General features: G+C 37.0%; 1 protein-coding gene across 2 annotated transcripts in view; it reads left to right on the top strand.

Annotated features, from left to right (window-relative positions):
• Positions 1-4,184, top strand: part of LOC128706607 (exosome complex component RRP43) — a 33,593-nt gene extending 29,409 nt beyond the window's left edge. For both annotated transcript variants that reach the window (XM_070088889.1, XM_070088890.1), the window contains exon 6: positions 3,859-4,184. In XM_070088889.1, the coding sequence (XP_069944990.1) occupies positions 3,859-4,059 (201 nt within the window). In that variant the 3' untranslated portion in view covers positions 4,060-4,184. The remainder of the gene's footprint in view (positions 1-3,858) is intronic.
• The last annotated feature ends 8,406 nt before the right edge of the window (positions 4,185-12,590 follow it).

Raw genomic sequence — 12,590 nt, 5'->3', positions numbered from 1 at the left:
GAAGAAAAGTTTCATGTACCACTTGTAACTCTTACGAACACAGTCAACAAAACCAATCTGCATGTCACACTTGTCAACCAAGCGCATGTTTTGTGTATAATCAATCACTGTCACTGGTTTTCGAATACGTTCATTAGTCACTCGATCAACTTTGCCACTGTCTTGCATTTCATTACGGTGAATGGTTGTCAACAATGTGACATCTCGTTTGTCATGCCACCGTAATGCCATGATGTCATTGGCAGTAAACACCTGCACGTCATCACCACGAACACCTGCGTTGAGCCTGGGCATATGTTTACGATTAGAACGCACTGTGCCACACACATCTGTCTTGTTCACTCGCATGAAATCACTGAGTAATGGGCTTGTGTACCAGTTATCGGTATATAATGTATGGCCCTTACCAAGATAAGGTGCCATCATGTTTCTCACTACGTCACCTGATATACCCAATAACATCTTGGTATCTTTCAATGTTTTACTACCCGTGTATACAACAATATCCAACACCAGGCCACTGTCACAATCACAGAGTACAAACAATTTTATACCAAAGCGGTTCCTCTTGCTCGGTATATACTGCTTGAATGACAGTCTACCTTTGAACAAAATCAAAGACTCGTCAATTACAAGATTCTTGAATGGATAAAAGTATATCCTGAACTTTTGTTTGAGATACATGAAAACATTTCTAATCTTGTATAACCTGTCACTTCTGTCAGGCCTGGTTTTGTCAGAGAAGTGCAACATACGTAACAGTAAGATAAACCTGTTCACTGGTATTATTTCACTGAAGGATGGGGTACAAATTAGCCGATCTGTGGACCAGTATGCTTTTATATTATGCTTATAGACGTGAGGCATAAGCATTATTGTTGCAAAAAGCAAATACATTTCTGCAACAGTCGTCTCTTTCCACCTGCGTAGTCTTGACTGTGGTGATAAGATCGTATTTGCCATGGTGTACTGAAAATACTTATTACTTTCCCTGACAATAATTTCCATCAATGGCTGGTCAAAGAATAATTCAAAGAATTCCAGTTCATTGGCCGTGGTTCCAAGGGGACAAGTAGGTAGAATTCCACTTTGAGAGTCATCAAAGTGGTGAGGGCTGGGAATTTTTTCATATGTTTTTTATAGTTGTATTTCCGATTTCTTGGTCTCATTTGATAGAATGGAAGACATATTACAGAAATAGAGATGATTTTGATTGGTTTTAGCACTGGAAATGGCTTGAAACTGAGCTCAAAGTAGCAGAAATGTTAAATTTTTGCCGATATTCAAGAGTAAACAAACGACCTCACACGTCTAATACACATCAGCTGGTGGGTCTAATATACATTCACAAATATGGTGATGATATTTATACAATTATTACAGTATTGCATAACAGTAAATCTTCTATTTTTTGGTGTGAATAAAAATTCATTGTGAATAAAAAATCAAAATGGAATTTATTTGTAAAGCCTCAAAACATAACTAATGAACAGAGGAAATGTTAGTTTAGTGCCAGGAATGCTTACATTGTTCATTCTGGACCCTATTTTGAAATTGGAATATTTTGAACTTTGTGTTAAAATGGCCAAATTAACAATTTCCGATCACTTTATTATGTAGTTGAAACAGTTGACTTGGCGATTTCTTGTGCTCAATCGATAGAATAGAAGTAATACTAGTGAAATAGCTAAGAATTTGGTTGACTGGAATAATGTAATTGGCCCAAAATGGGAGTCAAAGTCGGCAAAATCGCCGATTCGTAAATATCGCTGACACATCAAAATTCGCGAGAGCGTAATTTCGTCAATTTTCCACCAAATTTCGTACTTTTTGTTTTATTACCTTCACAAAAAGATTCTCTACGATTTCATAAGAAAAAATAACAAATTTTTTTTTTGAAAATTCTTGGACACTGGTGCGTGACTCCAGATTTGGGCCTTGGACCCTGAAAGGGTTAATCGAAAATCATGGTCTCAGTTTTTTTTCTCTCATTATACACAGTGTGCTGCAGGATTTGTTTTATGTGGTGCACACATACCACATAGATGTATTCTCTCATATCTAGGCCCAAATTTACCACTCACAGTTTATCAGAGTGAGCTGAGCTCATGACGTAGATCTACGGTTTGGACCCTGAACGTAAAGCCGTAGATCTACGGGACGGACCCTGAAAGGGTTAACAGTGAAGAAAATTGCATATCACTAGAGTTCTTGATCTTGTTTCTACATTGTTCACTGTTTTCATTAAAAAGCTAAAATTAATGTCACAGTCAACTGGTAACATGACTGGTTGCCTCTAAGAGTGTTTTATGGTCATAGTAGCTTATTGGAAAATATGAAGAAATGTTTGGACTGAGGATCATAATTCTTAAAACATTCATACAAATGTAATAGTAATTCAGAATAAGGTATTAATTTTCTTGCTTATGTAAAATAAACACAAAGAATGGAATACTGGACATGTTTACTGGCTAAATAATTCATAATATTAAGAATGAGTGGCAATAGTGAAGCATTAGATAATTTTAATGAAAATTTTTGGACATAACTAAAGGCAGATACAGGGTACAGCAAGAGTTCAACTTAGATAAATGTTACTGGGGTTTTAAGAAGCAGATGCTGCTGTTGCTTTCAGTAAGTGAGAGATAATGCTGCCCAAATCTTGACAAAAGTATTTTACTGGGAAGCTATTTCTAATAAATACGTTTAGGAGTGTAGCCTTTTGCATCATCACACCATGTTTGCTGACTTCCCTCTTGTAAGTTAGAAACAACATGCAGTACTGCCCAGATGTCTTTAAAGTATAAATTTTATGGCAAGCTATTTTAAAGTTTATATTGTACACTAAAACCTGTCATGGTGTAGTCCCCAGCTTTCAAGTTTTATTGTTGTTCCTGAATAGCCAAAGCACTCGATCTGGTTCCTGCATCTTTGGCACTCTTAGTATTTTTTATTTACATACTCTTAATGTCCATGATTCAGTATCATAAAATTTGTTCAAATAATTTTGTAGAGTATATAATAATATCAGTTGTATTTCCGGCATTGTAGGATATATTTAAAATGTGTTCACTTGATTTCCCATGCTCAAGTCTTTGTTCAGACATTTTTTCTTATTGAGTGACAATATTAACCAGATTAGAGAAACGCTGCATTTAAAGAGAGGTGGCCTCTGAAACAAAATGAGCTTAAGTCTCGAACACTGTTTATTAAGAGACAGAATTATTATTACAGATATTATTGGGCTCTGAATTTGTAAGGACCTTTAGGACCATACCCCTTGTAAATTTGATAGCTAAACAAAGTATAATAATTAGTCAACCATTAAAGTGCTGACCTGATGTGTTTAACACTTCTTAAACGCTGTATATAATGACAAGAAGTAACTTTTGAATACTATTTAATTGTGAGTTATTGTCTTGGTAAAATACTGTCTATAGTAATGACAGAGTAAATATTAATACAGTATAGATGTTGAATGAGTTTTCTAATTGTAGTGGTGCTGTCTTCCAAGGACATGAATGTTGAGGCTAAAAAAAATAAGTAATGATATGAGAAAATCGATGCTGTATATGGGTAGGTTCCAAACATATAAAATTTGTACTTTGAGTTGCTTTCTGTCTGAATTTTTATTGATACGTGGAGCATTAAATTTTTCTTTTATTTCAGTGACCATCTTCCACTAAGGCAGGGTGATCCAAAGAAGGAAACACATTGCCCTTAAAATATGTTGTGAAAATAATAAACTTTTTTTGTCATTATTAATGCTGCTCTTGCTGTATAGCCCTTGTGGTTTAGTGCTACTTTTGATTATAATAATAATAATAATAATACTGCTCTAACTTTACTTTTCTGTAGTTGATGGACCCAACAGCAGAAGATGAAACTCAGGGAAGTGGGGAAGTGACTGTGGTTCTTCTGGAAAATGGATCGCTGTGCACCACACACAAGCCTGGTGGTCAACTCATCTTGCCCAACATCCTTGATACATTTGTTGATCTTGCTAAACAGAGAGTTCATGCTGTTAATACTTTAATTGGTAAAGAAATCAATGAGTGAACAAATATCTCATAATGTTCAGAGCCATGTTTACTTGTTATATGAATAGCAACACACCATGCAATGTTTATTTTTAATTTTTCTACTTTTGATTTAATCTAAAAATAAAACAGAAAATCAGTAAAGCATTTTTTTGTTTAGCATGCCACTGATATCTATTCAAGGGAAGCATTCCTTTCACCCAACAGACACTGCATAATCCTATGGGTTTAGCACTCCCCCATATTTCTATGTTGCAGCACTAGGGTCAGGGAGCAAAAATTGCCAAGATATGTTAGGTAGACATTTAGAAAACATGATAGCTCATAAAAACAGTTACTGACAAAAAACAGGAAAATTGGTCTACAAACAAGGACAGGAGAAAAGTAAGGAAAGAACTTCCTTGGTATTTACTATATTATACAAATAGCTAGAATGCAAGAAATAAATTAGATGAACCAAGTCTAATTGTATGTGCAAGAAACATTATTTCAACAACTAAAACCTGGTTCATTCTGAAAAATGGGACATGCCTGCAGAATTCCACATAAAGAGGTATAAATTCCACACTGATAGTCAACAGGAAAAGGGGTCGACTTGCTATGTATGATAGGGAAAATTTAAACTGCTGCATCAGAAATTATATAAAGGTGGAAGGGACAGAAATGGAATATGTTTGGCTCAGTTTCTTGAAGGGCATGAAAAGGTGATCTTAGGTTCTGGCAAACGAAAATTCTCCGAGAGAGAATTCTGAGGTTAATGAGGAGCACTGAGAAAGCGATCACAAATCACTTACCTTCAATATCTCATGGAATTACATCAATTATGATAAATAATAGGCTAAAACATCACTTGGGTGAAAAAGAGAGAGATTTACAGGCAAATCAAAAGAGTTATGGGTCACCTTACTGAACAATATTCAATTTAAGATAAGTAAAAATTGGAATAAGAAAAGCCAAAAGAAAGTACAAAATAAAGGGTGCAAGAGAATTGAAGATTAATCCAGATGGGTTGTTTTAGGTATGTAGGAATAATATTAGGAAAAAGCTACGATCAAGCACCTAAATTACTGGGAATGGTTGAAGTCCCTTGATTTGTATTCCCTGGAATGCAGGCATGAAAGATACATGATGATATACAATTCGAAAATCCTAGAGGGATTAGTACCAAACTTGCACATGAAAATCACTCCCTACAAAAGAAAAGGACTCAGCAGGAGCTGCAACATCCCCCCAATGAAAAGTAGGGGTGCCGTATGTACACTAAGCAACAACACAATAAGTGTCCGGGGCCCAAGACTGTTCAACTGCCTCCCAGTATACATAGGGGGATTACCAATAGACCCCTGCCTGTCTTTAAGAAGGTGCTAGACAGGCACCTAAAGTCGGTACCTGACCAGCCGGGCTGTCAGGTACCGGTTGATCAGACCCTGATCCACTACGAGTCCTACTCTCAGACCAGGCTGTGGGGGCACTGACCCCCCAAAACCCTCTTCAGGTATACTCCAGGTATACTTAAATGTGACTCTGGTCAGCCTACTGTTTATGACAGAAATGTACCCCATTTTTAGCATCTATTTCCTCTTTTTACACAAGAGGATACACATGAAATTCCATAATTAAATATTTATAATGGTTAGAATGAAAATAAATGAGGTAACATCAAAGTCACTAGTAACACGGTCCTCAGACAAGTAGATAGACTGAAGCCATACAGGTCACTAGACCCTGATGAGCTGCTCTCCAGGGTTCTAAAGTAACATGAGGAGGAAATTAGTAAACCATTAGCTAGTCTCAACAGATCACTACAAACATGTATTGTCCTGTACAAGTAGAAAATGGCATATGTGATTCCTATTTACAAAGTAGAAGATTGGATTTTCTTTCTTTTTGGGTCACCCTGCCTCGGTGGGAGATTGCCGACTTGTTAAAAAAAAAAAAAAAAAAAGGAACTGAGTTTCAAATTATAGGTCCATCAGCCTGAACTCAATTGTTGGAAAGTTGGTGGAATCACTAACTGATGATGCAGTTCGAAGCCACTCTGAAAGACAGTCTGATCAATGAATCTCAGCACAGTTTTACAAAAGGGGCATTCTTGCCTTACAAATTTACTAACCTTTTTCTCTAAGGTATTCTTGGTGAATATGGAATTCAATAAGGCCTTTGATAGAGTTCCACATAGGAGACTCATTAAGAAGCTAGTTGCTTGGTTGATAACGTCCTCAACTCACACTGAGGTGCTGGAATTGATCCTGTCATGGATAAAACATTGAGCATGTTTCCTTACACCTACTGCCACACTGCAGTGAGTGGGTATACTTTGGTGTTATTTAACTGTTGTGGAATGCATCCTGGGGCAGAAAATTCAAGAACCCCTGATGGCAATAAGAGAGAGAGTCCCTCATGACTCACTGATTTTATGGGCTAACACCTCTGGGTCAAAAAACAAATAAAACCTCTTATAACATAGTAGAGATTACCTCCTGGGGTCAAGGCATGGTTGAGGTAGTGGTTGGAGAAGTGACAGATGCAGTTCAATGAAAATAGGTGTAAGGTTCTAATCTTGGAGAAAGAAAACTATTGCACTTGTAAGCTAAATAATGTAGAGCTTAGATAAAGTCAATGCAAATAAGATTTAGGAGTTCTGGTTAGCAGGAATTTAATACCAAGAGAACAGTGCATAAGTCTTTACAAAAAAGATAATAAAATTCTTGGCTTTGTATCAAAAAGTATAAATAACAAAAACCTTAAGGTTATAAACTTCAACTTTATACAGTATCTTTGGTTAGGCCTCATTTTGATTATGCTTCTCAATTCTCATCTCAGTGTTATAGGATGAACATAAATGTGCTGGATTATATACAGAAAAGGATGATGATGATGATGATTCCCTGTATTAGAGAACTTTCCTACAAAAATAGGCAGAAGGCACTGAACTTGTACTCTCTGGAAAAGCATAGAATTACAGGAGAAATGACTAAATATACACATGGAAAATATTAATGAGAAAAAGAGATATAAATCAGGAATGAGCAATACAACAGTTTTTGTCAATACTGATATTCAATTTTAGGTCGATACTGATGCTATGAAAATTAGCTGATATGCAACAATATCAATATTTTGGCACACCCCTAACATAAGTAGCAAGTTGAAAAATATCTAACCAAGACAGGGCTTGTAGCAATAGATTAAAGTTGTAGTAATTTAGATTTGGAGTTGTAGATGGGTGTAAATAACTCATAGGTAGCATCACTGAGGGAAGGACTTTGGGTAGCTTTAAATATAAAAGAATAAAAGATTTTATTTCTTTGCAAAGGTTACAATGTGTAATTACAATTTTGGTTTAAGTATAAAGAAAGCCACTATCATGCCAGGGCATTACAGGCAGACTAATCCTAATACATAATAACTACTTAAGTCTAGACAAAATAAGAGTGGTTAACTTTTTAATAAATCCTAATTTTATCTTAACCCCTTGACTGTCGCAACCCCCCAATCCTGAGGTGTCTCCTGGTGTTGCAAAATTTAAAAAAAAAAAAAAAAAAAATTCTTATGAAATAACCGAGAATCTTTTCCCGATTGTAATGACACCAAAAAAAGATGAAATCTGATGGAAAACTGATGGAATTACGCTCTCGCGAAGTTAGTGACCTCAGCGATATTTACAAATCGGTGATTTTGCCCACTTTGAGCCCTATTTTTGGCTAATTCCATTGTTCCAATAGACCAAACTCATAGCTATTTCTTCAGAACTCCATTTTTTCTATCGATTGAGTACAAGAAACTGCTCATTTACCAATTTCAACTACCCAATAATGTGGTCAGAAATTTGCAATTTGGCCAATTTCACGAAAATTAAAAAATATGACAATTTCAAAATAAGGTCCAGAAGGAGCAATGCAGACATTCCTGGCTCTAAAATAACATTTTCTTTGTTCATCAGTCATGTCTCCATTCCCCTCTGATATTACTCTTGCTTTCTATTTTGAATTTTTATTCAAACAAAAAATAGAAGATTTACTGTTAGGCAGACTACTGCAATATTGTAATAATTGTACAAATAATGTCAACCCATTCATGACTGCATATTAGAATGGCTACTTGGACATTTACTGGACAATGACATCATTTGTTTACTTTTGAACATCGGCAAAAATCAAACATTTCCCCTAATTTGAGCTCCATTTTCAGGTTCTTTTTATAGTAACACCAATCAAAATCACTTCTATTTCTATTATATGTTTTCCATTCTATCAAACGAGAATACAACAATAAATACTATACAAAAATAGACCACAAAGTCTGCATTTTAATTAAAAAAATGGTCAGTTTTTTTTTCTCATTATGCACTGTGTGCTCCAGGATTTTTTTTATATGGTGCACACTGACCACACAGACCCATTCTCTCACATGTGGGCCTACCAGCTTTCTCCTGCTTGATTTGAAGCCGCTAGAATTTATGAGTATACAGTGGACCCCCGGTTCGCGATACTAATCCGTTCCTGAGAGCTCATCGTAAACCAAAAATATCGGAAAGCGAATCAATTTTCCCCATAAGAAATAATGGAAATCAAATTAATCCGTGCAAGACACCCAAAAGTATGAAAAAAAAAACTTTTACCACATGAAATATTAAGTTTAATGCAATAGAATAGTAATTACAATAACAACAATAACATTAAATAACAATAAATAACGAAAGAATAATTGACACTTACCTTTAATGAAGATCTGGTGATGACTGATGGGATGGGAAGAGGGGAGAGTGTGGATGGTGTTAGCATTTAGAAGGGGAATCCCCCTCCATTAGGACTTGAGGTAGCAAGTCCTTTTCCGGGGTTACTTCCCTTCTTCTTTTAATGCCACTTGGACCAGGTTGAGAGTCACTGGATTTCTGTCGCACAACATAACTGGCAGCCTCACCATGTCTAATCACACTATGTATACCACTACGATTCTTAAATCTTTCAAACCAACCTTTGCTGGCCTTAAATTCACTCACATCACCACTAGTTGCAGGCAATTTTTTTACCAAATCGTCATGCAACTGCCTAGCCTTTTCACAAATGATTGCTTGAGAGATGCTATCTCCTGCTATCCGTTTTTCATTTATCCACACCAATAACAGTCTCTCAACATTTTCTAATACTTGCGGTCGCTGTTTCGTAATCACAGTTGCACCTTTTGTAAGAACAGCTTCCTTGTAATAAAGCTGGTAGAATTACCGACAATATGTAAAGTAAAAGGACACAAGTGCAACTAATGTGACATTTTATTGTGGCAACGTTTCGCTCTCCAGGAGCTTTATGAAGCCATTACAAACAATACATGGACACAGAGGGTATATAAAGGCTCAGAGTGAGGTGCAATACTAGTGAGGTACCATTTCGATGTTCACTAGTGGTAGTAGTAGTAGTAGTAGTGACAAAAGTAATACAATATGGTACAGGAAGGCCCCGCTTTACGGCGTTTCACTTTACGGCGTTCCGCTAATACGGACATTTCAAATTATGACCAAAACTCACTATACGGCTCCCCCCACCTGACTTTCTAATACGGTCACCGTGCCCCACCCTGTTTGTTTACATTCTCCATGAGCTCAGTAAGCTCTAAGTCTCTCCATTTTGTCTGGAAACTCCAAAATTTCAAATGTTTTTAAAAGTTATTTCATATTTTATATATACTCTGATAATTACTTACTTACTCCTGACCCTACATTAAGACTACAAATATTTTAAGGTAAGTAATGAGTGAACTGTATATACATTTTATCGCTCTGGGATGCTTAAATATCATAGAATAGTATGTGTGGGTGGGGTGGCCTGGTAAGGTAGCCTGGCTTATTACAATACATACCACACTTGATTTCTTACAATAAATACTACTTGTCTCACCCTAGATTAAGACTATAAATATTTTAAGGTAAGTAATGAGTGCACTATGTGTGTATTGTACTTTTTTATTGTTTTTTGATGCCTGGTTCTATTGCTAACTTAATATATGTTAGTGTAAACTTGTTATCTAGTGTTTGTATGCATTTGTAAGTGGAAAAAAAGGGTGTTCCACTTTACGGCGGTTTCCGCTTTACGGCGGTAGCCTGGAACCTAACCCGCCGTATAAGTGGGGCCTTCCTGTAGAGCAAATAATTCGTACATGAGTAAAAGGATATACAGTGGACCCCCGGTTAACGATTTTAATCCGTGCAAGAGGGGTAATTGTTATGCGAAATAATCGTTATGTGAATGAATTTTCCCCATAAGAAATAATGGAAATAAAATTAATCCGTGCAAGACACCCAAAAGTATGAAAAAAAAATTTTTTTTACCACATGAAATATTAATTTTAATACACACAAACTGAAAAAGGCATGCACACTTACATGACACTTACTTTTATTGAAGATCTGGTGATGATTGATGGGATGGGAGGAGGGGAGAGCATTATCTTCTTACTGTTTAGAAGGGGAATCCCCTTCCATTAGGACTTGAGGTAGCAAGTCCTTTTCCGGGGTTACTTCCCTTCTTCTTTTAATGCCACTAGGACCAGCTTGAGAGTCACTGGACCTCTGTCGCACAACAAATCTGTCCATAGAGCTCTGTACCTCCCGTTCCTTTACGATTTGTCTAAAATGGGCCACAACATTGTCATTGAAATAGTCACCAGCACGGCTTGCAACAGCTGTGTCAGGGTGATTTTCATCCATAAAGGTTTGCAGTTCAACCCACTGTGCACACATTTCCTTAATTTTTGAAGTAGGCACAATGGATTCCACAACTGGCATAGGCTTCTCAGGGTTAGCCCCAAACCCTTCAAAATCTTTCTTAATTTCCATACTAATTCTCACCCTTTTTACCACAGGGTTGGCACTAGAAGCTTTCTTGGGGCCCATGGTCACTTATTTTCCAGAAACAGCACCGAAAACACTGTAATAATACGAAATATTCCGATTGTATGCTTGGATGTTACCGCGGAGGCTGGCTGGTAAACAATGCCACCGGCGGAACATGTGAGCGCATCTCAGAAGAAAATCGGTAAGCGGGTTTTTAAGCGGTATGTGAGGCAAAATTTTTGCAATTAAAGTAAGCGGTATGCGAAATAATCGCTATGTGATGCCATCGTTATGCGGGGGTCCACTGTAAAAGCTATTACTTGGGTAACATAAAAATAGGTTGGACAAATATGGACTGGAAAGAGGCAGGTAGTTTCAGTGTTCACTCTCTGTAATGTGCTTTGTGTAGTATAACAGGAGAGACTATGTGATGGCAGGGTTTACTGTTTTCAGGAGGATTCTTGCTAAGACTTCGGAGATGGTGAAGCTGCCGTTGTTTTGTTTAATTGTATTCGAAACAGTATTGTATTACTTTTGTCACTACTACTACTACTACTACTACTACTACTACCACCACTAGTGAACATCGAAATGGTACCTCACTAGTATTGCACCTCACTCTGAGCCTTTATATACCCTCTGTGTCCATGTATTGTTTGTAATGGCTTGATAAAGCTCCTGGAGAGCGAAACATTGCCACAATAAAATGTCACATTAGTTGCACTTGTGTCCTTTTACTTTACAACAGCTTCCTTGATTGCCGTTTTCTTGCTCACTATAGTAGAGATGGTTGATTGGGGTTTACTATACAACCTGACCAGCTCCGACACACGCACTCCACTTTCGTACTTTGCAGTTATCTCTTTCTTCATTTCAACAGTCATTAGCACCCTTGGTCTCGAAGGGTTGGCACTGGGAGCTTTCTTGGGGCCCATGGTGACTTATTTTGCAAAAACAGGCACCAAAAACAGTGATAATATGGATAATATGGAATGTACCGAATGTATCCTTAGATGCGCGCACACTGGCTGGCTTGTAAACATTGGCACACACGGGGCAGTTTAGGCCACACATGGACACGTTTCGTACGAACCACATCACATACCGGGTTTTGTATTGGGAAGCGAGGCAAATTTTCTGCGATATAATGCATCGGTTACCGGATTTATCGGATACCGATAGCATCACGAACCGGGGGTCCACTGTATATACGTCAAACACTGTACCTCGTAAGACATATATATACGACCAAAACAGTCAAAGGGTTAATACTAATGCGAGGTAGTCAATGTGGAGGTTTATGAGAACAATAATCTTGAAGTTGCTCATAATAAAATCAAGATTACAATTAATGGTTCAAACAGTAATATTTTATGGATTGGCAAATGTTTTAATAGACTAGAGGTCATATAATATAACATTTGGGAGAGTTGCTTCAAACTGATTAGAAGTTGTTTTGGTTGGTTTGGTTAGTATTAAGAGATGAGATGATTTTTAAGCATAGCCATAAATTTGTATGTAGTCAGGGTATCCTTTACCGGTTCAGGTAGTGAATTCCAGATCTTCGGGCCCTTTATCTGCATTGCATTTTTGCATATTGTGAGACTGACATGAGGGATGTCAAAGAGTGTCTTGTGCCTTGTATTTTGACTGTGCATTCTGTTGTAGCTATCCAAAAGTTTAAGCAGAGGGTTTATATTGGAGTTTAATGGTCTGTATAT

This window comes from Cherax quadricarinatus, chromosome 26, assembly GCF_038502225.1.
Source record: "Cherax quadricarinatus isolate ZL_2023a chromosome 26, ASM3850222v1, whole genome shotgun sequence".
NCBI classification, from domain to species: Eukaryota; Metazoa; Arthropoda; class Malacostraca; order Decapoda; family Parastacidae; genus Cherax; species Cherax quadricarinatus.
The sequence above is the reverse complement of the archived record's forward strand: the minus strand, read 5'-3'. Positions and strand labels throughout refer to the sequence as shown.